The 21,776-nt window shown below is 53.4% G+C and overlaps 1 protein-coding gene across 3 annotated transcripts in view; it reads left to right on the plus strand.

The window, feature by feature from the left end:
* Positions 1-19,575, plus strand: part of ANKS1A (ankyrin repeat and sterile alpha motif domain containing 1A) — a 112,719-nt gene extending 93,144 nt beyond the window's left edge. Inside the window, exons 13-23 of one of the 3 annotated variants that reach the window (XM_008572416.1) lie at positions 8,540-8,638; positions 9,568-9,720; positions 9,875-9,982; positions 11,525-11,689; positions 13,103-13,228; positions 13,526-13,597; positions 13,784-13,870; positions 14,498-14,635; positions 16,448-16,618; positions 17,618-17,715; positions 19,270-19,575. In XM_008572416.1, the coding sequence (XP_008570638.1) occupies positions 8,540-8,638; positions 9,568-9,720; positions 9,875-9,982; positions 11,525-11,689; positions 13,103-13,228; positions 13,526-13,597; positions 13,784-13,870; positions 14,498-14,635; positions 16,448-16,618; positions 17,618-17,715; positions 19,270-19,273 (1,221 nt within the window). In that variant the 3' untranslated portion in view covers positions 19,274-19,575. Of the gene's footprint in view, positions 1-8,539; positions 8,639-9,567; positions 9,721-9,874; positions 9,983-11,524; positions 11,690-13,102; positions 13,229-13,525; positions 13,598-13,783; positions 13,871-14,497; positions 14,636-16,447; positions 16,619-17,617 lie in introns of all 3 variants that reach the window. The other 2 variants (XM_008572417.1, XM_008572415.1) reach the window with 2 other exon arrangements.
* The last annotated feature ends 2,201 nt before the right edge of the window (positions 19,576-21,776 follow it).

The following is a 21,776-nucleotide window of genomic DNA, read 5'->3' on the forward strand; positions in this document are numbered from 1 at the left end:
CCCTCGGTGTTGCTCCCGCGCCTCTCTCAGCCAGTGAGCGGGAACCGGTCTGTATGTGGGATCCGAACCCTCGGACGGGAGCGCCACCACGCTTCCCAAGCGGCGCACTGTAGCAGTGCGCCACCGGGCCGGCCCCCCATTCTCTCCTCTTGAAAGTTCAAGGAATTATTGTGATTGTTGTACCTTTTTTTTTTTTTCCAGCTCCCACTTATGACTGAGGACATGTGGTATTTATCCCTCTGTGCCTGGCTTATTCCACTCAATATAATTTTTTCCAAGCTCATCCATGTTGCTGTGAATGGCATAGTTTCATTCCTTTTTATAGCTGAGTAATATTCCATTCTGTATATATACCACATTTTCCTTATCCAGTGGTCTGTCGATGGACATTTAAGTTGGTTCCATATCCTGGCTAGTGTCAATAGAGCTGCGATAAACATGGGAATGCAGGTGTCCCTTCAGATCATATGACAGTTCTATCTGTAGATGTTTGAGGAATCTTTAAAAAATTTTTTAAATGAAAGCTTAGAAAAATACAGTAAAGTGGTGATCCCCATCTTACTTCTTAAAGAAAATTAATTCACTTGGAAAAATACATTAGAATGACAGCCCTGGTATTTTTCCCCTGAGGTAATGGATTTACAGGTGGCTTTTACATATTTTTTTGCACTTTCTTTATTTTCAGAATTTTCTAAAATAGACTCGTATAGCTTTTCTACTCAGAAAAATATGGGTTTTTTTAATGTGGAGAAGAGATAGAGGTAGGTCCCAGTGGAAATCTGCCACATTGCTGGAGGCAGAGTCAACATAAGGATCATGTTGAACCAGCCAGTACCGGGGAAGCTCTGGGTAATTCCTCAGCTTGCAGAGATTCTAGACAAGGGGGCCAGCAGGGAGAAGGGCACGATGGGGATAGCCCTCCTGCCTCTGCCCAGGGATTTGCTAATGAGCTTTGGCAGCTCTTTTCCCAGGAGCAGGCAGGCCCCACGAATAAGCCAGTGATGAGTGTGGCTTCAATTTGAGAAATCTGCTCTTATGCTCTTAATTTGCATCTTTGTGTGTATACAGGTACCCCCCCAACACACACACACACACACACACACACACATCCCTCCCTCCCCCCACCCCCCAGTAGCTCTCCTTCCCTCGGCTCCTGAGACCAAGAAGGGAGTGGGTGGTGGGGGAGGGGAGAGGAGGGAAGGGCTGCGGAGAGAAACACCTTGTCAGTCCAGGACCATAACTCTGTCTCATTTTTCTCTCCCAAGAGAGATTTCAGCTGCTTTTTTATGACTGATGGCAGGCAGCAGAAGTGACCAAGTATCTGTCCGAGAAGAGAGGTAGACCAAACATGAAATGAGGCTGGAGTGGCAAAGGGCCGCCTGTGAAGTTTGAAGCCACAGTCCAGTCAGTGCTGCTCTGGCCCACTAGTCACACTTTCATCAGAACAGAGCAGCCTTGGCCGGCCCGGTGGCGCACTGCTGCAGTGTGCCACTTGGGAGCGCGGCAGCGCTCCCGCCGAGGGTTCGGATCCCACATACAGACCGGCCGCTCACTGGCTGAGTGAGGTGCGGGCGCAACACCGAGGGTTGTGATCCCATTGCCGGTCCCGGTCCGGTGCGGGCGCGACACTGAGGGTTGCGATCCGTTGCCGGTCACGAAAAAAGACAAAAAGGAAAAAAGAACAGAGCAGCCTTGGTTTGAGTGAAGACCCGATGTTCAAGGGGCTGGCCGTTGGCGGGGCCCAGGACTGCCCCTCCACACCCCGGCCTTCGGGGGCATCATGGGGTCTGACCCTTACTTCCCTGGGCTCTCTTGGGCATAGGGAAGCAGGTGGAGGGTTAGCCCCGTGCCTTTCCCATGGTGTGGTGCAGGTGAGTGCTGGGACCTGAGCCTTTTCCCAGGCCCCCTCTGAAGACCCCAAGACTGGAAAGAGCAACATTCCCCCGCACTAGGCTCTCTGATTGTGATTTTAAAAGAGGTCTGCTTCCCCCAACTGCTTTTTCCTGCTGGACCCCACTCCTGTGGCCTCCCTTGTCCCTGCCCCACCCCCAGGTCTCTCAGGTGTGCGAGCTCTGGAACAGGCTTCCAGCTCCACCACTAGTTTACTTGGTGACTTTGGGCAAGTACCTTAGTTTTCTTGGTTTCATGCCCTGTAAAATAGGGCTTTCACCCATCTCTTGCAGTTATTATGAGGGTTAAGTAAGATTGGTGCAAGGTGCTTATTAGCTAGTGCCTAGAGCACAGAGGGCCGTCCATGACTGTCACCCACGTTTAAACGTGGTGGTATTGACGTTGGTGTCATTATTCTTGGCTCTTGCAGCCTGGTCCTCCACCTGGCCGATCCTTGCCCATCTTGTAAGGCCCAGCTTAGCCCCTCCTTCCCGGCAAGCCTTCCCTGCCCATTTCCCCCCTCCTCCCACCCTCCTCTGGCATGTCCTCCTCTGAATCCCTGCAGTGGCCTCAGGAACTGCCCCTGTTGCCCATGCTGGTGTACACATAGCCACTGTCTTGCGTTGGTCTGTGGAAGGCCTGCCCTGGGCGGGGCCAGAAACATATAGAGGTGACCGTTCTGAAGCCCCTGCCTCCCGGCGCTCACCACTTCCTCAGGCGGACAGACATGTCAGCACAGTCACAGTACGCTGCAGTGTATATGAGTGGAAAGATTTGTCCCGAGTGCTCCCCTGGAAACCAGCCCCGCCACCTCAGGGAGTCCAAGGCAGCCTCGTGTTAAGGGCATCTGACTGGGTATGCGCCTGTAGATCGCTGATCCTCACTGAGTCAGCTGTCCTACCTGTGGCCAGCTCCCGCCTCCTCATCTCAGACCCCTTTGTCAGGGGATAGCTGAGCCCTGTGCGTCTGGGGACAAGTCCTGGACAGCATTCATGGGGCAAAGTTCAGAGGAGTGACCTCGTTTTGCTTCAGTTCTCATTTGGACTAGCAAAGAGGCAGTTCCACGAACTGGTATAGCAGGGACAGGGCTGTGTGACTTTGGGCAAGTTATTTCTCTTGCTGAACCTCAGCTTCCTCATCACACAGTGGGACTGCTTCCCTTCACCTAGAGCAGGATGCAGCAACCCCTGGCATCACTTCCTGGGGCAGGCCCCAGGAGCCAACCGTTCCCCACTCCCTGCCCGCAGCCTGCGCTTCCAACGTGCTGCTTGCAGGGCCGTGCCCATTGCCCACCCACCCACCTACAAGCCTTCTCCCCAGTCTGCCTCTCACCACCTCCCTGTGAAATCCTCCTGTTCTCTACCACCCACCCTAGAGCCCTGCAGGTCACAGGTAGTGATTTCTGTCACTGTGCACCTTTCCCCACCCCAGAAAATGCCCACCTTCTCCCCCTCCCCTGCTATGATATTGTGATATAATAAATAGATATTTTGGTCTTCCTCCCTTTTCCTGGCACATAGGTCATCCTAAAATTCTATGCTAATGAGATGACCCGTGGCTGGGGGCTCCTGGACAGCCTCAGGACGGAGGCTGGTTACCAGGGACCACCCAGGTGTTTAGAGGGCTGCAACTTTGAGCCCCACCCTGGGGAGGGGAGAGGGGCTGAAGGCTGAACTGATCACCAGTGGCCAGTGATTTAATCAATCATGCCTATGTAATGAAGCCTCCATAAAAACCCAAAAGAATGGGGTTCAGGGAAGTTCTGGGTCAGCAAACACACGGAGGTGCTGGGAGGAAGGTCCATGCCCCTCCCCCATACCTTGTCTTCTTCCCTCTGGCTGTTCCCAAGTTGTGTCCTTTATAATAAATGAGTAAACATAAAGTGATTTCCTGAGTTCCCTGAGCCATTCAGTCAAATGATGGAACCTGAGAGGATCATGGGAGCCTCCAATTTCTAGCCAGTCAGTCAGATGCGCAGGTAATGCCCCGGACTTGGTGTCTCAAATGGGGGCGGTCTCGTGGGACTGAGTCCTCAACCTGCGCTGTGGGGTCTGTGCTCTCTCCAGGTAGATAGCGTCAGAACTGAGTTAAAGTGCAGGATGCCCACCTGGTATCCATAGAGAATTGAATTGTTGCAGGAGAAACCTCCACTTTCGGTGTCAGCAGTGAAGCACGGAGGGCGTGCAGGCTGGAAGGAAGCGCAGCTGTTTTCTTTCCCTCGCCCAGCCCTCGTCCCAGTCCTTCCCAGCACATACAAAAAGACCACAGCGGTGCAGCAGCAGCACTGACCTCAGCTATGCAGCCTCCTTCTTTTTGATAGCGGGGAGGTTCCCCCAACCATACTCTGCTTTGGCTGTTCAGCAGGTTTCTTGTGCACGGACAGCATGCCCTGTATTGCTCCAGGTGAATGAGACAAACAGAAGTCTCCCTCACTCATGCCTCTCTGTCCCCCTGCCCTTTGCCCTGTCATGTCTACAAGGACAGGCCCTCTGAGCAGACCAGTGTGGAGGGACAAGGGAAGACAGAGGCCCCCTAGCCAGCACTCCCCACATGCCTCTTCTTAGGCCTTTTCCATAATTTGTTGAGTGAAGGCCTTACCTACAGTTAAAGAACTTCAAGTAAAATATTAACAAGTGAAATGCCTCTCAGGATGCAAAATTGCTGGTAGAGTGTGGTGCTAATGATAACCCAAAGGTTGAGGGTTCAGATCCCCATACCAGCCAGCTGCCAAAAAAAATTTTTCCTTCTCCAAAAATCATATGGTCAAGAAGGCTCTGAAGATATTCAGAGCTCTGGAGGGCCAGAGAGCGTGGCAGAGAGGACTGTGGGTCCTGCAGTCGCCCCTTCCCCAGCCCCTCCATCCTCTCCCCAGGGTTTCTAGAGGCAGTTCTTGCTGCACCCCCTTCCTTCCTCCGGGGCCTCAGAAACCCCGTTCAGCACCATGGGCCACTGTCCAAGCCACCGCCCACGCTGTTGGTGGAGCCCAGTGACAGATGCTGGTAGGGAGGAGAGAGCATTCAAATGGATGGGGCTGCTGGAGAGAAAAACTAACAACAGCCTCCGTGATAGACACCACTTCCCCAGTGTGTGGAGGGGTGGGGGTGAGGGGTGTCCTTATTGAGGAAAGTCACCTAGTAATGGTCTTGTGCGAGGTACAGGCAATCCCATGTTCTGTTACACCTCTGCTGCCAGAGCCCTCCTGTCCCCTGCTCCTCAGGGACTGGACCCAAACCAGGCCAGGCATTGATTCCATGCAGGGCAGGCCTGAAGACTAGTTATGCGTTTTAGATTTCACTTGGAGTCAGAAACTTTTTTGTTCATTTTTCTTTCTTTCTATTTTTTTTCTTTCTATTTTTTTTCTTTCTTTTGCAGCTGGCCACTACAGGGATCCAAACCCATGACCTGGGGGATATGTGCTCTAACCAATTGAACTATCCGGCCAGCTCCCAAGGAGGAAACTTTTTTAAAAAGAAAAAGCTAAGAAACTCTCTTAACTGAAATACTTACACCAATGAATTATTTTACTTTATTAGTTCCCTAATTATCAAGTCACTAAGAACTCAGGATAGGGCCTGGTATATAGGAAGCTCTAAGTAAATAAGTGTAGTAAGTGTAGTAAGAGGTAAAGTAGAAAGTTCCTTTTTCTCCCATAACCCTCCTTGTGAAGAGGTTTCTAAAAGGCAGTGGTCCCTTTCTCCCTGAGTAAAGAGAGTGTAGTAACTTCCAGAACTGTTTCTTGCCCTTTGAAGATTTGTAGCACTGGTAGTTAGCACATAAACTAATGCCACAGAACAGAGATGTGGCCGGTTCAGGAGTCAGAAGGACCCTGCTCTGCACCCAGGACACGTTCTGACAACTGATTGCTTTTATTTTCAGTCATATTCTTTATTTTGTTTTGTTTCCATTTACCTTTTTCCTTAAAGCTGCATATAGCCCCCTAGTTCTATTGATGGGGATCTGGTTAATGAAGGCTTGTCTCTAGTTGGATCTCGTTTTCCTGGTTGTCAGCCTTCAGTGCAGCATGAATGTTGCCCTAAAAGCTGGTGAAAGTTTATGAATAAATGTTGGGGTTACAGTAGGAGTTCAGAAATTTACCCTGGTGCTGCCCTCTTGGGCGTTCACTTCCTCTCGGGGGTTCAAGCTCAGTTCAGTTTCTCAGCTGGGCATCCACATCATCAAGTAGGAAGTCTGGGCAGGCCACCTCTCTGCCTTTCCCTATCAGCAGACCCTAGATTCACTTCCAGAGCAGCTGCAGGAACTGTGTGGTGACTCAGGAGCTGGCCTCAGATCTAGAGTGGTACCCAGGCCTCTCTCATACCCAGCAAGTGGTGTGTTCCGCAGCCTGAGCAGAGGGGGGGCTTCCAGCCTGGCTTCAATGGCTCTCTTCACCTGGCCTCTCTGCAGCTTAAGGCTGGCAGTGTCCTTGTTGGGACAAAGGTTTTGTCACTATGCACAGACTCTGGGGAGGCTTCTGCAGCCAACAGTCACTACAACTCATCTACAGAGGTGGGGCCACCAGGTGGTAGTCTGCATGAGCTGGCTCCAGTTACTAGCTTTTTCCATGTGTAAAGTGGGGGTAAGTAATGCCCACCTCAATAGAATAGAAAGTCCAGAAAGACACAGGAATTTCAGACACGTTAAAAGTAATTCCAGATTGATGGGGAAAGAAAGCTCATTCAAGAAATGGACAACTTGCTGCCTAGAAAAAAATAAGGTTGGATCCTGACTCTTAAACCTTACACCACAATAAATTCCAGATGAATTAAAGATTTAATTGTTTAAAAAAAACTGTAAAATTACAGAAAGAAAATGTGGAAAATTTAAAAAATAATCTTGGAGAGGGAAGGTCTTTCTAAGCTTGACAAAACTGAGAAGCTTTGCCAGGAAAGTTGGTAGTTCATGTAAATTTCTACATGAACAAAGCCAACATAAAAGTTAAAAGAAAATGACAAACTGGAAAAACAAATGTCTTAACTCATTTCATAGATAAAAGGTAAATTTCCTTAGTATATAAAGAATTCCTACAAATCTATACAGGAAAGATTAACAACTCCAGAGAAGAACATTCAAAGATACAAGCAAGTAATTCCTGCAATACGAGGTCTGGATCCGCCCTCCGCCTCCCCACCCCAGTGGCAGCAGAGACATGTAGACAGGGCATCACGGCTGAATCAGCTCCTCGCACACTTAGCGTGCGACCTTGGCAAGTCACTGACATTCTGGGCCTCAGGTTCCTCAGCTGTATGATGGGGATAAGGATGGTCCCTTCTATTAGATGGGTTAGCTTGTGTGAAGCAGGTGAACATGGAGTGGGGGAGGAAGTGCTGCACAAATGCTTGATAAATGAGATGCATGAGGTGCTCGACCTCACCTATGGGTGAGATGATCTTACTCTAGGAAATGTGCAGGTTGAAACCATAGTGATAGACCATTTCTCCACCGTGTGCAGGACAGTGTGGGGAGCTAGCACTGACATCATTGAGGGGAGCAGAAATGTCTGTCAGAATTGTAAATACACACAGCCTTGGAACGAGCATCTCCTTCCTGATGACCAGCTAGAAATGATGCACACGGGGGTGGGGACTCATGCGGCACCATCTGCAATAGCAGAAGGTGGGACCAAACGTCCTTCAACAGGGCACTGGCTGAGTAAGTTATAACGTATCCCTAACCTAGATGATTATGCAGCTTATAAAAGAGGCAGGCCTGCATATGCCGATGTGGAACGATCTCCTGTAGGTGTTAAGTAGTAAAAACAGGGTGTCAAACAGTGGGTACAAGAATTACATTTGTGCCTGTGTGTGCCCAGCTGGGCTCCGGGACCTGGGAAGCAGCAGCAGTTGCCCTGGGAGGGGCTCCACAGCTGAGGGACGGGGCAGAACCCATGAATTCTGTATCATAGACCATACTGTGTATTTTACAATTTACTCTGCTGCTACCTCTCTCGTGACTCTTGTGAGTAATGAGAGGTATCCTCATAGGGGCCAGGAGCAAGGAGTAGATAGAGTCAGACTGCCTGGGTTCAAATCTTAGCCCCACCGCTAGATGTGTGACCTAGGGAAGTTTCTGACCTCTGTGTGCCTCAGTCTCCTCATCTGTAAAACAAGGATTAAAAGAGACCCTGAACTCAGGGTTGTGAGCATGAAGTGGGATAATCCATGTCAAGCTCATGGTCCCTGTCACACAATAAGCAAGCACACATGAGCACCAGCCATCCTCCTCACCAGCCCCGGAATTATGAAATCATATCTAGGAGGAACCTTGGGATGAGTCCTTCATCTTGGGTGGTTGTGGAACCTGCTCCCCAGAAAAATGCACGTGTGCTGAGTTGGGCAAGGGTTTGTGGCCAGACTGGCCATGCCGTGCCCCTCTCCCCATCTGTTCTGGCCCAGGTCAGCACCCTGCACACATCCCTGAGTCCCCCCACTGCTCAGCTCCCTGGGAGCCACTCAGGAGGGAGTGGGCAGTCTGGGCAGATTTGGCTGTGGCTTACCTCTGTCTTCTGTCCTGGGAGCCCCGGGTCTCTGCGCCTTCTTATTGCCTGTGGTGAAGAAGAATTTGTCATTGGGTCATGAAAGGCCGACCTGATGCCCTCAGGTAGCCCAGCCATCAGTTCAAGGGGCCCTAATATTCTCCTTTCTGCTCTCAGGGGTCTAATGTGATGGAAGAGCAGGACCTGCGGGAGATTGGCATCAGCGACCCCCAGCACCGGCGGAAGCTGCTCCAGGCCGCACGCTCCCTGCCCAAGGTGACCACCAGCAGCTCTGTAGCCTTGGTCTGTGCCAGAGCCAGGGCCATCTCCCTACCACCACCTGGACCCAGGACAGGGGAGGAGCGTAGCTCAGGGGCATGCAGATTGCACCAGGTGTCCACCCCTTGTCCTGGCAGCCCGGCTGGCTGGCACGCAGTCCTGTTTGCTTCCTTGCCCAGTCCCACAGCTCCTGGAGGATCAGTAGGGCGACAGGGACAGGGAGCACCTAGTCTGGGCTCGTGAGGGAGGTTCCAGTGATCTGCCCAGCTCAGGGGCCTGGCCTGTCACCTGGAGCCCACTTGGGATCTCTCCTGACTCACTGGAGCCCAGGCCAGCCCATGCTGACCCCTGGCATCAGCTCCACCCTAGGCAGCCTGGGAGGAGCAAGGCAGCAGAGGGGCTCAGTTGTACCCTAGGGAATCAGGAGCTAGTCGGCCTGACTCGCTCCCCCTTGACTATGCTGGATCTGAGTCAAGTGTCCCCTTGTCCCTTCCACTTCCCCAGAGCTCCAGAAGTGCCACCTTTCCAGGCACGCACCATTTTCTTGTCCCTCCAGGCCTGTGACCTCATCAGGGCACAGGCAGGCCTTTTGCAAACCCTCCTCCCCATCCAGTCCTGCCCCAGACCTGGGGCATTTTGGTGGCTCCCACTGCCCAGCTGGGGAAGCTGAGACCAGAGTGGTGATGGGAAGAACCGTGCAGCCCAGCAGGACCCAGCCTGGTTACAGTCAAAGTAACAAATCCTCCCCGGTGTCCAGGGATCCCTGACACCCAGCACCGCATGGGGAAAAGCCACCTTGAGCCACCTGAGCCCCCCAGCCCATGATCTCTGGTGTGACTTATGTGAGCTGGCCTGGGCCCATGGGTTGAGGGTCCTCGTTCTGTGAGTGCTGAGATGTCGGTCCCACCTCCCTCTCTGCCCCACAGGTGAAGGCTCTTGGCTATGACGGGAACAGCCCCCCATCGGTACCCTCCTGGCTGGACTCCCTGGGGCTGCAGGACTACGTCCACTCCTTCCTGTCGAGTGGCTACAGCTCCATCGACACTGTGAAGAACCTCTGGGAGCTGGAGCTTGTCAATGTGAGTACAGCTTCTGCTCGGGCCTGACCCGGACCTTCCTGAAGTGTGAGCTTCCCTTGAGGACAGCCTGTCCCACGGGGGGAGGTCCGGAGCCGGAGGGGACTGTGGGCCCAGTCAGTCGCTGATGTCTCCCCCTCCCCTCCTCACTGCCCAGGTCCTAAAGGTCCACCTGCTCGGCCATCGCAAGCGCATCATCGCCTCCCTCGCAGACAGGCCCTATGAGGAGCCGCCCCAGAAGCCCCCACGGTTTTCCCAGCTAAGAGTGAGTGGGCAAGAGATGAAAGGAATATGTGTGTGTTCTTTGTACTTTTAGGAATTCTTCAGAGACAGTGTGACCTCTGTGGTGTGGGAGAAAACAGCCCCTCCCTCTCGCCGTTTGGGCCAAGCCTACCTCTGGACCCAGGTCAAGAGAGGAGCACAGGAGAGACAGTTTTCTTAGCTAGTTGTTTTATAAATTCTATGCCTCCCATTTACACCCAAGGAAGCTGGAGATGGCTTATGTAAAGGATCCAGTTTAAATATAAGTAGAAAATACAATTTCAGAAAAAGTAGGAAAACATAAGATCCCAGACTTAAGTGGGGCTTTGTCTGGCTCTTAAACTTGGCTGTGCACCTGGGGGCGGGGCGGGCAGGTTGGAGGAGCCCCTTCGGGGCAGTGTGACCTGCCCTGAGGCGAAGCCTGGAATACACGGCAAGGACTGGCAGCCCCTGGGCCCAAGCCAAGTCTACTGAATTAGGATTCCTGGCATTGGATAGAAGAGAGAACCCGCAGATAATTCATTGCTTAAGCCAGATAATCCCTGATTGCAAAACTAGGTTAGACACCAAGAGCCCACAGTTCAGGCTGAGCTCTCCCCCAGCTTGCTGGGCTGAAACATGCCACATTGGCAGGTGACAAGAGTGGCCACTGCCCTTGAGCCCTTGCTGCATGCTGAGCTCGTGCCTGTGCCTCGTCCCATGTCATTCTCCAGCAGCTTCAGAAAGTAGGCACTCTCTTATCCTCCTTCTCCAGATGAGAAGGCTGGGGTCCAGCCCCGTTCTGGGAAGCAGGCAAACAGCTGACGTTCAAATATGAGAACTGGTGAGGCTGACTTGTATTCTCTGTGATTTGTATTCTCAGTGGCCCCACGCTGCCAAGTGGCAGTGCTAAGTTTTACCTCAAGAAAGAGCTTTGAGGTCCGGCCCGTGGCTCACTTGGGAGAGTGTGGTGCTGATAACACCAGGGCCACGGGTTTGGATCCCTGTGTAGGGATGGCCGGTTAGCTCTCATGGGAGAGCGTGGTGCTGACAACACCAGGTCAAGGGTTAAGATCCCCTTACCGGTCATCTTTAAAAAAAAAAAAAAAGAAAAGAAAAAGAGCTTTGGATTTGGTCATGTGTCCCAGAGACCTGCAATGTTACTGTGACAGATGATTTTATCTTTGATAAATGTAAAAGTGGCTGCCCCGCCTATAACCATCCCTTTCCTCAGGCTGCAGGTCAGGGGGAGCATTAGTGAACTGTGGGTGCTCAAGGTGGCTGTTCCCCTGCGGTGCTGGGTGTCAGGGATCCCTGGACACCAGGGAGGATTTGTTACTTTGACTGTAATCAGGCTGGGCCCTGGCCACCTGTCTCACCACAGGCTTCTGGCCTCATGTGCCATTTGTCTGACATCTGTGATATTGGCCCCATGGCCCCTGCTGCCTTTCTCTCACTGATTCTGCTGCCCACGCCTGGTCCTAACCAGCCCTGGGAGTGGCAAAACCTACAACCAAGGGACTGGGCTAATGGGTTGTGAGTTCCACCTGGATCTCTCCCCCTACAGTGCCAAGACTTGATCTCCCAGACGTCATCCCCCCTGAGCCAGAATGATTCCTGCACTGGGCGGTCAGCAGACCTGCTGCTGCCTCCTGGGGACACAGGCAGGAGGTGGCATGACAGTCTTCATGACCCTGCGGCACCCTCTCGAGCAGAGCGCTTCAGAATCCAGGTGGGGCAGGAGGGGGCTGTGGCTGGGGTCCACCTCATCCCTCTGGGCAGGACAGTGCTTCCCAGGGCAGGCAGCAGGCTCCGCTGCTCCACTCCTTCCCACCCAGCTGCTGCGTGTCAGGCCCGGCCAGCCCCAGGCCTCCGTGAGCTTCAACAGCACAGCTCAGCTAAGCTGTCAGCTGCTGGGGCCGCTCTTGCATCCTGGGTGGCTGGACTTCCCTCCCTCAGAAGCTCAAGACCAACATCTCCTAGTCGAGTGTGGCCTCCTCCTGTCCAACCGCCCTCTAGACCCTTTTCATCCCCACATCCCCAGCTTTCTCCCCCTCTCTCAGCCCCCTCTTGGTCTCTCTCTCCCTTGATCTGGTTGTTCCCCAGAACTACCTTCTCTCCAGCCTCTTCAATCTCACATCCTTCTGTCCCACTTGCCCAGCAAAACTGCAGCCCATGGTGGGCGCAGCTGGAGAAGCACACACTGCACGGTGCCTTGCCAGGACACTGGCCCTGGTGCCACCTCCAGCCCTTGCCTGAGCAGGGCTCCATCTCACCCTCACAGGATATCAGTTTCAGGGGTCCCAGATTTATTCAAGACTTGCCTTTCCTACCCCCTGCCTTGCATAGACCCCTGGCTTTGCTCCTTGCCCCCATCTTGGCCGGTCAGAGACAAGATTGGCAGATCTCTTATGCCCCTTGGGTGTCCTTCAGCTTCACTCCTGCTTGTTCCTCTGACTCTCAGTTCTCATTGCTGGCCTCTAGGGACTTCCAATACCTTTCTACAAGCACGGTCACGAATTCTTAAAGATTTAAAAATCGTGTTATCCAGCAGTTTTAGTTGCTCATAGTGAGAGACTCTTTGCACATTGCAAATGGAAGTCCTAAATGTTTCCTGAATCTTTTCCTTCCTCTCCTTTCCTTCTACCAGTGCCCTAGGTAAGAACCCCATCATCTCTCACCTGACTGCAGTGCCCCATGTGCCCCCCAACGGCTGCCAGAGGATCAATTTAAAATGCATCCCTGGCCACGATGCAAAGATTCAATACAGGGTCCTTGACGGGGGTACGAGGCTTCCAGGATCTGGCTCCTGCCTGCTGTCCTTTGGTCTTTGTGCTGAGCAGCGAGCAGCATCTGGCAGCTTTCCCCCGTCCCCGGACTCTGCTGTTTTCCCCTCTGCTCTTCGTCATTGCCCATCTCCTGTGAGATTCATCTCAGCTCCTCAGAGACCTTCCTGACAGAGCTCTGGGTGGTTGGGGTCCTTGTTCTCTGAATTTTCTGTGTCACCACAGCACATGTGAATTGCCCATCTGCCCATGCCCCCTCCACCTGACCCTTGAACTCACTGAGGTCACTGGCTTCTTCACCCTTGGGGGTGCTGGAGTTAGGCAGCAAGCCTGTGACATCAACTGCACATGTCCTGCAGGAAGAGCATCGTGAGGCCAAGCTGACCCTTCGGCCACCCAGCCTGGCTGCCCCCTATGCCCCTGTGCAGAGTTGGCAACACCAGCCAGAGAAACTCATCTTTGAGTCCTGCGGTTACGAAGCCAATGTGAGTTAGTCCTGCTCTCCCAGCATGGCAGCCTCCCACTTTCTGCCCCTCCACAATGCCAGTCCCAGGGCTCAGATGCTGTCCTCTACTCCTGAGCCATTTCTAGCAGCTGAAAGAAAGGGGTGGAGACCTCTGGATAGGTTTAGCCAGAGAGGAAAAGAGAAGGCATCCCCAGCCAGGACAGGAAAAGGGAATATTGGGAGAGGTAACCACCTGACAGTGGGACAGTCCCGAATTGGTTGGGTCACCTGCATGGTAACAGGACTTCCTCAGCCCAGCCACTGCTCACTCCCGCAGTATCTGGGCTCCATGCTGATCAAAGATCTGCGAGGGACAGAGTCCACACAAGATGCCTGTGCGAAGATGCGGGTAGGTCTGCAGAGTGGAGCTGTGGGTGGGGGGCCGTCTAGGGCAGGAAGCAGCAAACAGGAACCCCAGCTGCAGCCGCTTGGGCCCTGCCACACATTAGGATGGGAAAGAGGCTGGGGGCTGCAGAATCCGAGAGGGCTTAGCCCTGACGAGGGGTGTTCACAGGGCCTCCCTTGTTTCCTATAGAAATCCACCGAGCACATGAAGAAGATCCCCACCATCATCCTATCCATCACCTACAAAGGAGTGAAGTTCATCGATGCCTCCAACAAGGTGTGCTGCTCACAAGGACTGCTGGTGGGAGAGGGGCTCAGGGCAAGCAACCTGGATGCCCTTTCTCATCCCTTATCATCCTAGAGTGTCCCTAGTCACCTCGCGGTACTTCCCATCTCTACCGTCTCACCCAGGTGTTTGTCCACATCTGCACACATGTCCTTTCCCTTGGGTCCTTGCTGCCAGCCCCTCCTCTGCCCTACTGTCCACCACTGATACCTTCCTCAGTGTGGGTTCCACTGGCCCCACTTACCTGCTCACAGGCCTTCGGTGGTGTGATTCCCTCAATGAGCAAGGACTTCCCCCATGCACTGCCACTGGGGACCCTGCCTTCCTGAGACCCTTCCCACCTTGTCCCCGCCTTCAAGGTGACAGGGGCTGGAGAGCCAATGGTTGGATGTGAACATTTTACTGCCTCAGTTGCCAAGGTCAAGGGTGGACACCCAAACCTGAATCAGGGAAGGTTGGCTCCCCCCAAGCTTCACCAAAAGAAAAAAGAGTAATGGGACTCAGTAATGCTCTAGGCTAGGACAAAGAAAGGTGGTGATGGTGAAAGGCTGGGGCAGGTGGTGCCACAGGTGAGCCCTGAGGGAGCCGAGAATTCTAGAACACTGCTTTCCCCAGCAGAATGTCATCGCAGAGCACGAAATCCGGAACATTTCCTGTGCGGCTCAGGACCCGGAGGACCTCTGTACCTTTGCCTACATCACCAAGGACCTGCAGACCAGCCACCACTACTGCCATGTCTTCAGCACGGTGGATGTGGTGGGTAGAGTCCTGTGGCTGGGCTCATCCGGGCCCCTGCCCTGAGAAGGCAGCAGAGGCTGTGAACCCTGGAGGGCCTGGCTGCATCGGGCTGGGCGCGGATACAATGCTGTCCTGGCAGCTGGCTGGTAGCTGGCCACTGCGTGGCTCATGAGTGAAGCCCAGCAGGCATCCAGTCCTATCCCCTTTACACAGTGATGAGGCCGAGACACAGCGGGGACCAAGTGGCCAGTCCAGGGCACTCGTGACAGAGGCTTTCCAGCTTTTAGCCAAGTGCTTCTTGGGTCAGGCAAGGCCTTTGTCTCCTGAAGCCTTTCAGTTTGTCAACCCACTGCCCCAGTCCCCAAACTTTCAGCCAGGCCGTCTCCCTGAAATGCCCTCTGACTCTCTTAGGGGCAGCGGTGCCCCCATCAGCAGGTTTTCTTCCCTCAGATTTCTGCCCTCACTGGGCTGTGGGCACCAGCAGGCTGAGAAGAGCTCATCCTCTCACAGCGGGAAACCCTCTGCCCTGAGACAAGGCCTGGTGCTGGCCCCAGGAGGAAGCCAGGGGTGTCCAGGTCCTTACTGCCCTCAGTGCAAGTAGCTATTTCCAGGATCTCTGTGGCTCCTGGAATACAGACAGATCTGGGCATTCCCCGCAGTGCTGGGGTCTTATACACCCCAGCTGTCTGCTTGTTCTGGGCCAGTGGGGGTTAGGAGTCCAGGCTGTGGCCACTTGCTGAAAACATCACCCCTCCATTTCCTTATCTCTTTGAAGGGGAAAATGCCCCTTGACTTATGAGGAGGTTATGTCCCGATAAATACATTGTAAGTCAAAAATATCATTAGCTGAAATGCATTTAATACCCCAATAAACCTATCATAAAGTCTAAAGATGGTAAGTCAAACCATCGTGAGTCATGACCACCTGTATGATATAACCCACTTCGTGGGGCTGATTTGAAGACTGAATGAGGCCATCCACACAGCACTCAGAGTTCATGGTACTTATCTGTAGCTCACGTTTTCCACATACAGTCACGTCTGCTGTAACTCAGCATAATGCTCCTAAGAACCACTGTGCTGTGTAAAATCACACATGAAAAATCACAGGGTTCATGAAGAAATGGGGCTGGGGCCCAACACTCACAAACTTTGTCAAAAGTGACATACTCACTTAATAAAAACACTGGTTGAGAGATACCTAAAAACCCCCAATAAACAGGGCACTCCACCTTGGAGCGACCTGAAGCCTGCTCGCCAAAGTGTGCAGCTGCCCAGCCCAACCCCCAGCCCCCAGCCCTGGCCCTGCTGTGGATGTGGGAGCGTGGGCAGGGCAGGGCCAAGTCTACCCACAGCAGCTGGGCTGCGGCTTGCAGGTTGCTGTGCACGGTTTTGTGTGTTCTCATGGGACTTGATTAAGCTGGCTGCAGATTTGGCATTTACCTAGTGTTTCTTTGGGAGGAAATCATGCATGAGGAAACAGAAAATGTGTTATGTACAAACCATTCCCTAATGTATCAATCACAGTGGGACAAATCTGTGTTTCCAAAACAAGGGTTCTGGGCCGGCCCGTGGCTCACTCGGGAGAGTGCGGTGCTGATAACACCAAGGCCACGGGTTCGGATCCCATATAGGGATGGCCGGTTAGCTCACTGGGTGAGCGTGGTGCTGACAACACCAAGTCAAGGGTTAAGATCCCCTTACCAGTCATCTTTTATAAAACAAAACAAAACAAGGGTTCCTTGTTGCCCGTGCTCAGGGAGGGGTAGGCAGAAGGGATGAAGCGGCCCCTGGATCCCATGTGTGTAAGCGGTGCTCTGTGTCCTCCAGAATCTGACCTACGAGATCATCCTGACACTGGGGCAGGCGTTTGAGGTGGCCTATCAGCTGGCCCTGCAGGCCCAGAAGTCCAGGCCCATGGGGGCCTCTGCAGTGGAGACGATTGAAACAAAGTCTTCCAGACCGGTGCCTAAGCCTCGGGTCGGCATGAAGAAATCCGCAGTACGTAGGCCCCTGTCTCTATAACTCCCCAGCTCCCGGGCCCCAGGATTCAAGGGCTTGGGTGGAGCTGGGCGTGAGGAGGGTCTTCTCACACTTCAGACAGCTGGCCCCTCAGGGAAACTACCCTCTTAATTAGGTTCCATCCTGCTGCCCAGGGGTGCTGCTCCCCACACGAGGTGGACAGTTGCCAGCCTCCCCTCCAGCCTTCCTGCTCCCTTCCCCTGCCAGGCTCAGCCCAGGGCCAGGCCATCATGGGCTACAGAGGTCACGGCCCGCTGGTGAGCCCCCAGTGATGTCGTTCTGTGTCTGTGTCTGCTTTGCTCGCGCCCAGGTGCCGCTGCCCCCTGATAGTCGCTGTTGTTACTGTCACACCTGCACCACCCACCGTCCTTCCTACCTACCGCTGCCGTCTCTTAGTCCTGGAGTCAAGGTCTTTACGCCTCCTGCTGTCTTGTGTGTCAGTCTCCCCGAAGTGACCGTGAGCTTTCTTAGACCGGTGGCCTCTCTTCTGCCTGTGTGATATTCTTTTCTCCTTTCCTGAGACACCCTCTGCCCTTCCCTGTGTGTGCTTTAGCCATCTCTGTTTTTCTCTCGTGTGTCCTCGCTCCAGAGGTCTGGGGCGTTGCTGTGGCCTTGCCTCAGGGCAAGTTCTCTAGCCCCACCAGAGGGATCCAAGGCTTGCAGTGTCCAAGCCCGATAGCCCCTTCCTGCCCACCATGAACAGGTTTGGGGCTTAGAGTAGGAAGCTTGGGTACAGCAAGGTTCCTATAACTGAGCAATTCCAAGAAATCCCTGGGAGAAGTTGTCCCTGAAGGTGGCCCTCGCCATGATGCTGCAGGGAGGATGAGACCCCTCCCACCCCCCAGGACTGCCCCTCATGGTGTAGCATAGTGGTGCCAACACAACCTGGGAGGTGGCAGAGGCATGCTGGTCCTGCTTGCCTCCTGGCCCTGGCGCAGAGCCCCCTCTGACTCTTCACCCTGTTTCCTTGTTTGGCAGCTGGAACCGCCTGACATGGACCAGGATGCCCAGTCCCATGCCAGTGTCTCCTGGGTTGTGGACCCAAAACCAGACTCTAAGCGGAACCTCAGCACCAAGTATGAGACCACTATCTTCTAAAACAACTCACTCCCCGTCTCCACTAGTCTCACTGTGCCTTTGCCACCCACTCTTTCTGCTCTTCTCGACTCTCTCCTTCCAGCTGCTGGCGCCAAGGCCCCACCTTCCTGGGACCTGCCCTCCTGGGCAGCAGCTCTAGACACTGTACACCCACAGCTCCCGCACCTAACACCACCGAACACTGTGAATTCTCCCCCGTGGGCTGAGAAGCTTTGGGAGGGGGGAGTTGCCTTTGAGGTGGGTACCAAGAGGGCTCAGGGGCTCTATGGTGTCCAGGAGGCATCTGGCAGGCACTGCAAGTCCTGAGGGCTGGTGGCACTCTTCGAGCAGACCCCAAGCACACCACTGACAGCTCCTGCTGAGTTGAGCTGGGTTCTGTCTCTTGGCTCCTTCTCCCGTCTTCTATACTGAGCCACAGCCATGTACCGCTGCCAAGAGCTGTCTGTTTTCACCTTTCCTGACACAACCAACCACTGTGACCACCCAGTGCCAGAATCCCCTTGCACGCTGCTCCCAGCTGCAGCCCTGCCCTGCCCTCCTCTGCTGCTTTAGGGTACTGGCCTTGCTCTCATGGCCAGGCCCCTGTGAGACCCTGAGCTCAGTGATATGGCTTGACCAGGGACAGACTGCTTTCTGTGAGGGCCCAAATTAGTGTCAGGCCATGGGCACATGCTGACTCTAAAGCGTGGGGCTCTGAGCATCTGAACACCCACAGGCTGGCTCCGCTCAGCAGGTTTCTTGGTCCTCATGGGCCTTCACTCCAAGGAAGGGGGTGGCATGTATGTGGTCGGCCCCTCATGTCTTCACCGTTGAGTCACAAGGTCTGGAAGCCTTGGGCCTGGCTGTGGAGTCTAGGTCACCGAGGAGGAAGGCCTTCCTGTAGGATCCAGCAAGAGGGAGACCTGTGCCCTGCACACACGGTGCACCTTCTTCCTTCACAGATGGAGCTGCTTGAGTACAGGGACCTGGACCTAGCAACTTCCATTGTCCTCCAGGAGCTTCCTGTCCCTTGTCCATGGTGTGGGGATCAAAGAAAGTCAGCCATCATCCCGTCCTTTCCCTGATCAACCTCCCTCAGCTCGACTCCTCTGAGAGGAGAGGTCGTGCAGTATGTAACTTCCCAGCAGTTGAGCAGCTGGGATCGTGGAGCTGAGTCTCTGAAGAAGCCCCACACTCTCTGGTGTGGGCAAATCAGTTTAGATGACAGGAGACAGGAAAGAAGCAATTCCAGTAGGAAGCAGTGCAAATGGAGCATAGTCTAGTAGAAAAGCCAGTAAGTCATGGCAGTTATTTTAGAGTTGAAACCCAAGTTGATAAATCAGGGTGGGTCCTTCTGTCTGCCTGCCTGTCCTTGTGCCTTCCTGAGCAGACTTGCCACACCAGAGCGGCAGGGGGCTGTGGGCCATGGAGGGCGCAGGGGGAGGCCGTGAGGGACCTTCAGCTCTGCTTCTGTGTCTCCTTTCAGTCTCCTCCACCTTGTGCAGTCCCCTTTGGTTAACCCTTTCCTCCCCCCATTGTTTGCTTCTGCCAAGCTGAGCCACTGAGGAACCACACTGTGCTGCAGAAACATAGATATGGGGAGCACAGGCTCCTGCCACCACCATCACCACCACCGTCTCACCTGCAGCTTTGAAGACCCTCCCAACCTCTGCCTGCAGGACCTCCTCTCCGCTGCTCGGCCTGGGCCTGCCACCACCAGGTCTTGCAGAGTGAGCCCTGCCCTAGCTGCGGAGAAGCACTCCAGGCCTGTAGCAGATGAGACTGGAACTCCGGAGGGTCGAGAAGTGACTTGTCCAGAACACATTATTTTAATAGTAAAAAAAATCTTTTTATAAAATGAACTTTTCTCTAAGTCTAACTGCCAGTCTTTAGACAAATGGCCTAGGGTCAGAGAGCAGGAGAACTAGGGTTGGCTAAAAGGCCACTCTGCAGCCCTCTGTCCTCAGCATGGGATCTTGGTGTGGCCCAGGAGGTCTGAAGAGAAGGCAGTGGCTTGTGGGTGAGGTGAAAGGAGCAGGCTCAGGGGCAAAATTGAATAGATTTGATAGAGTCTGCTTTTCAAACCCAACCAAATCAGTTGCTGTTCTTTACGAACTGCCCAACTTCTTGCCCAGTCTAGAGCTGGACAGAAGTGGGCTGTGCAGTAAGAACACAGCCTCAGAGACACTGGGACAAAAGCAAAGGCTTTGACAGGTTTCTGGGGTTCCAAATGTGAGGGTCCAGTGGCCAAATGGAGCGAGTAGTTTCTGCTGCCGTGAAGTCTCAGCAGTGCTGGGCCTCTCCTCAGCCTCCCACCTGTCAGTGACCAGAGCGCTGTCCTGGGCCAGCTGGCACACAGCTCTCTGGTGACAGACTGCCTGAGCTGAGTCGGAAAGGAGAAAAAGCAGCTTTATTTGGGGCATTAATGGGTAGGTCACCTAAGATTGCTACTTGACAGGTTGTAATTTAATCAGGTCTGTGTGATTAGGGCTCATTTTGATTCTCTGAATTATTGGTTTGACTGTTTTATTCTCAACTTCTGGGCTTATCCTGGCTACAGGTGTGCAGAAGGCTAAATAAGGTGATAGTCCATTTGATTGTCCCCCAATGTAGCCTTCAGGGCAAGCTGGCATCCTGGTGCACCACTGCTGCTTAAACCTTCCTGCCAGTTGGCTTTGCTTTTAAAAGTAACTGGGGTTGCATTCTTCCTCCTGGGCTGTAGTTGGGGTAAAGGAGCTAACTCCTGTGGGGTTGAGAGGCGAAGCCAGGCAGCTGCTTGTCCAGCACCTTCCAAGGCAGGTAGCAGCAGGAGCGGTGCTTCCCATGGGTACTTTCACAGGCCTAGTGCTTTACTGGCACAGTTCACTCTGGCCCCAGGAGAAGTATTCCAGGCTTCAGGAACACTTCTGTTTCCCAGCAGAGGTTGTGAATTGAAATTCTGTGTTGGTGTGTATGCGCAGAGGGTGCTCAGGCACGTCCACAACCCCAGTGGTTGGCCAGGAGTTGAAAGCAGGGCTGTGTCTTCCATCTGACTTGAGGCTGGGCCTTGTGGCTTTCCTGTGTGCTCAGCATCCAGCACAGCAGGTCCTGGGATTCAGCTCCCCTCTGCAGGAGAGGCAGGCTGTCCTCTGCTTCTGCCAAACAAGGACCTCGATGCCTTCCCGCTCCTTTCAGGGCCTGTGAGTATTCCTATCAGCTCACCTTGTACAGTATTCAGCCCCGACTTTCCTCCAAGAATTGACAAGGAAACGTGCAGTTCTCAAGTGACTCGTGCTGGTCCCTTTTTTCCTCCTAAGGAAGCCAAGTCACATCTCAGTAGCCTCTGCTGGCTGGTAGGTCCAAAAAGAAAACCATACAGACACTACGATGAGTTCCTCAAGCTGTCTTTTTTTAAAAAATCATATGTAGGTGTTTCCTCCCCTTGAAGCTGCTATATCTTCTTTATTTATTCAGGGTATTTTCATATTAGAAAGCCTTAGCGAGTCTGCTGTGGCTCTGGGTTGTGTTTTGAAATTGCTTTATTTCCAAATATTCAAGAAAAGAAAGTGACTAGGTTCTCCTTCCTCTCGTTCTTTTTCTTCCCTCCTTTTCTTTCTCACTCCTTGTCTGGGGCAGGTACTCTCCCTTTCGTAGAAGGGAATATTGTCACTATAAGGACAGGCTTCAAGTGGAAAAGCCCCTGCTTTTGCACTTCTCTAGTGTAGGTCACATAGTGTGGCAAATCGTCGCTGCGTGTGAGCTTTGAAGGAGCCCATTTGGATGGGAGACTTACCATGGGTGGAGGACCTGTCCCCGGCGAGGTTCCTGCCTCTTCTCGTCTGCTTGCCAGCTGCCCCGCGCAGCAGGACTGTCCTGACAGGCTCTGCGTTTGCAGCACTCTGCTTCCCCCATGGGCCTCTAGCGTCAGATACTAGGGGGAGTTCCTTGAGAAGCCTTGGGTTTGACAGGCAGCAAGCATAGTTGCAGTTGTCAAGACATTAGATAGATAACTAGTCTGAACTTGGTCTGTTTTTGAGATGCCCAGGCCTGCAGAATGCAATTCACAAAAGTATTGTTGCTA

Source organism: Galeopterus variegatus, unplaced genomic scaffold (assembly GCF_000696425.1).
Source record: "Galeopterus variegatus unplaced genomic scaffold, G_variegatus-3.0.2 Scaffold783, whole genome shotgun sequence".
Classification (NCBI taxonomy): Eukaryota; Metazoa; Chordata; class Mammalia; order Dermoptera; family Cynocephalidae; genus Galeopterus; species Galeopterus variegatus.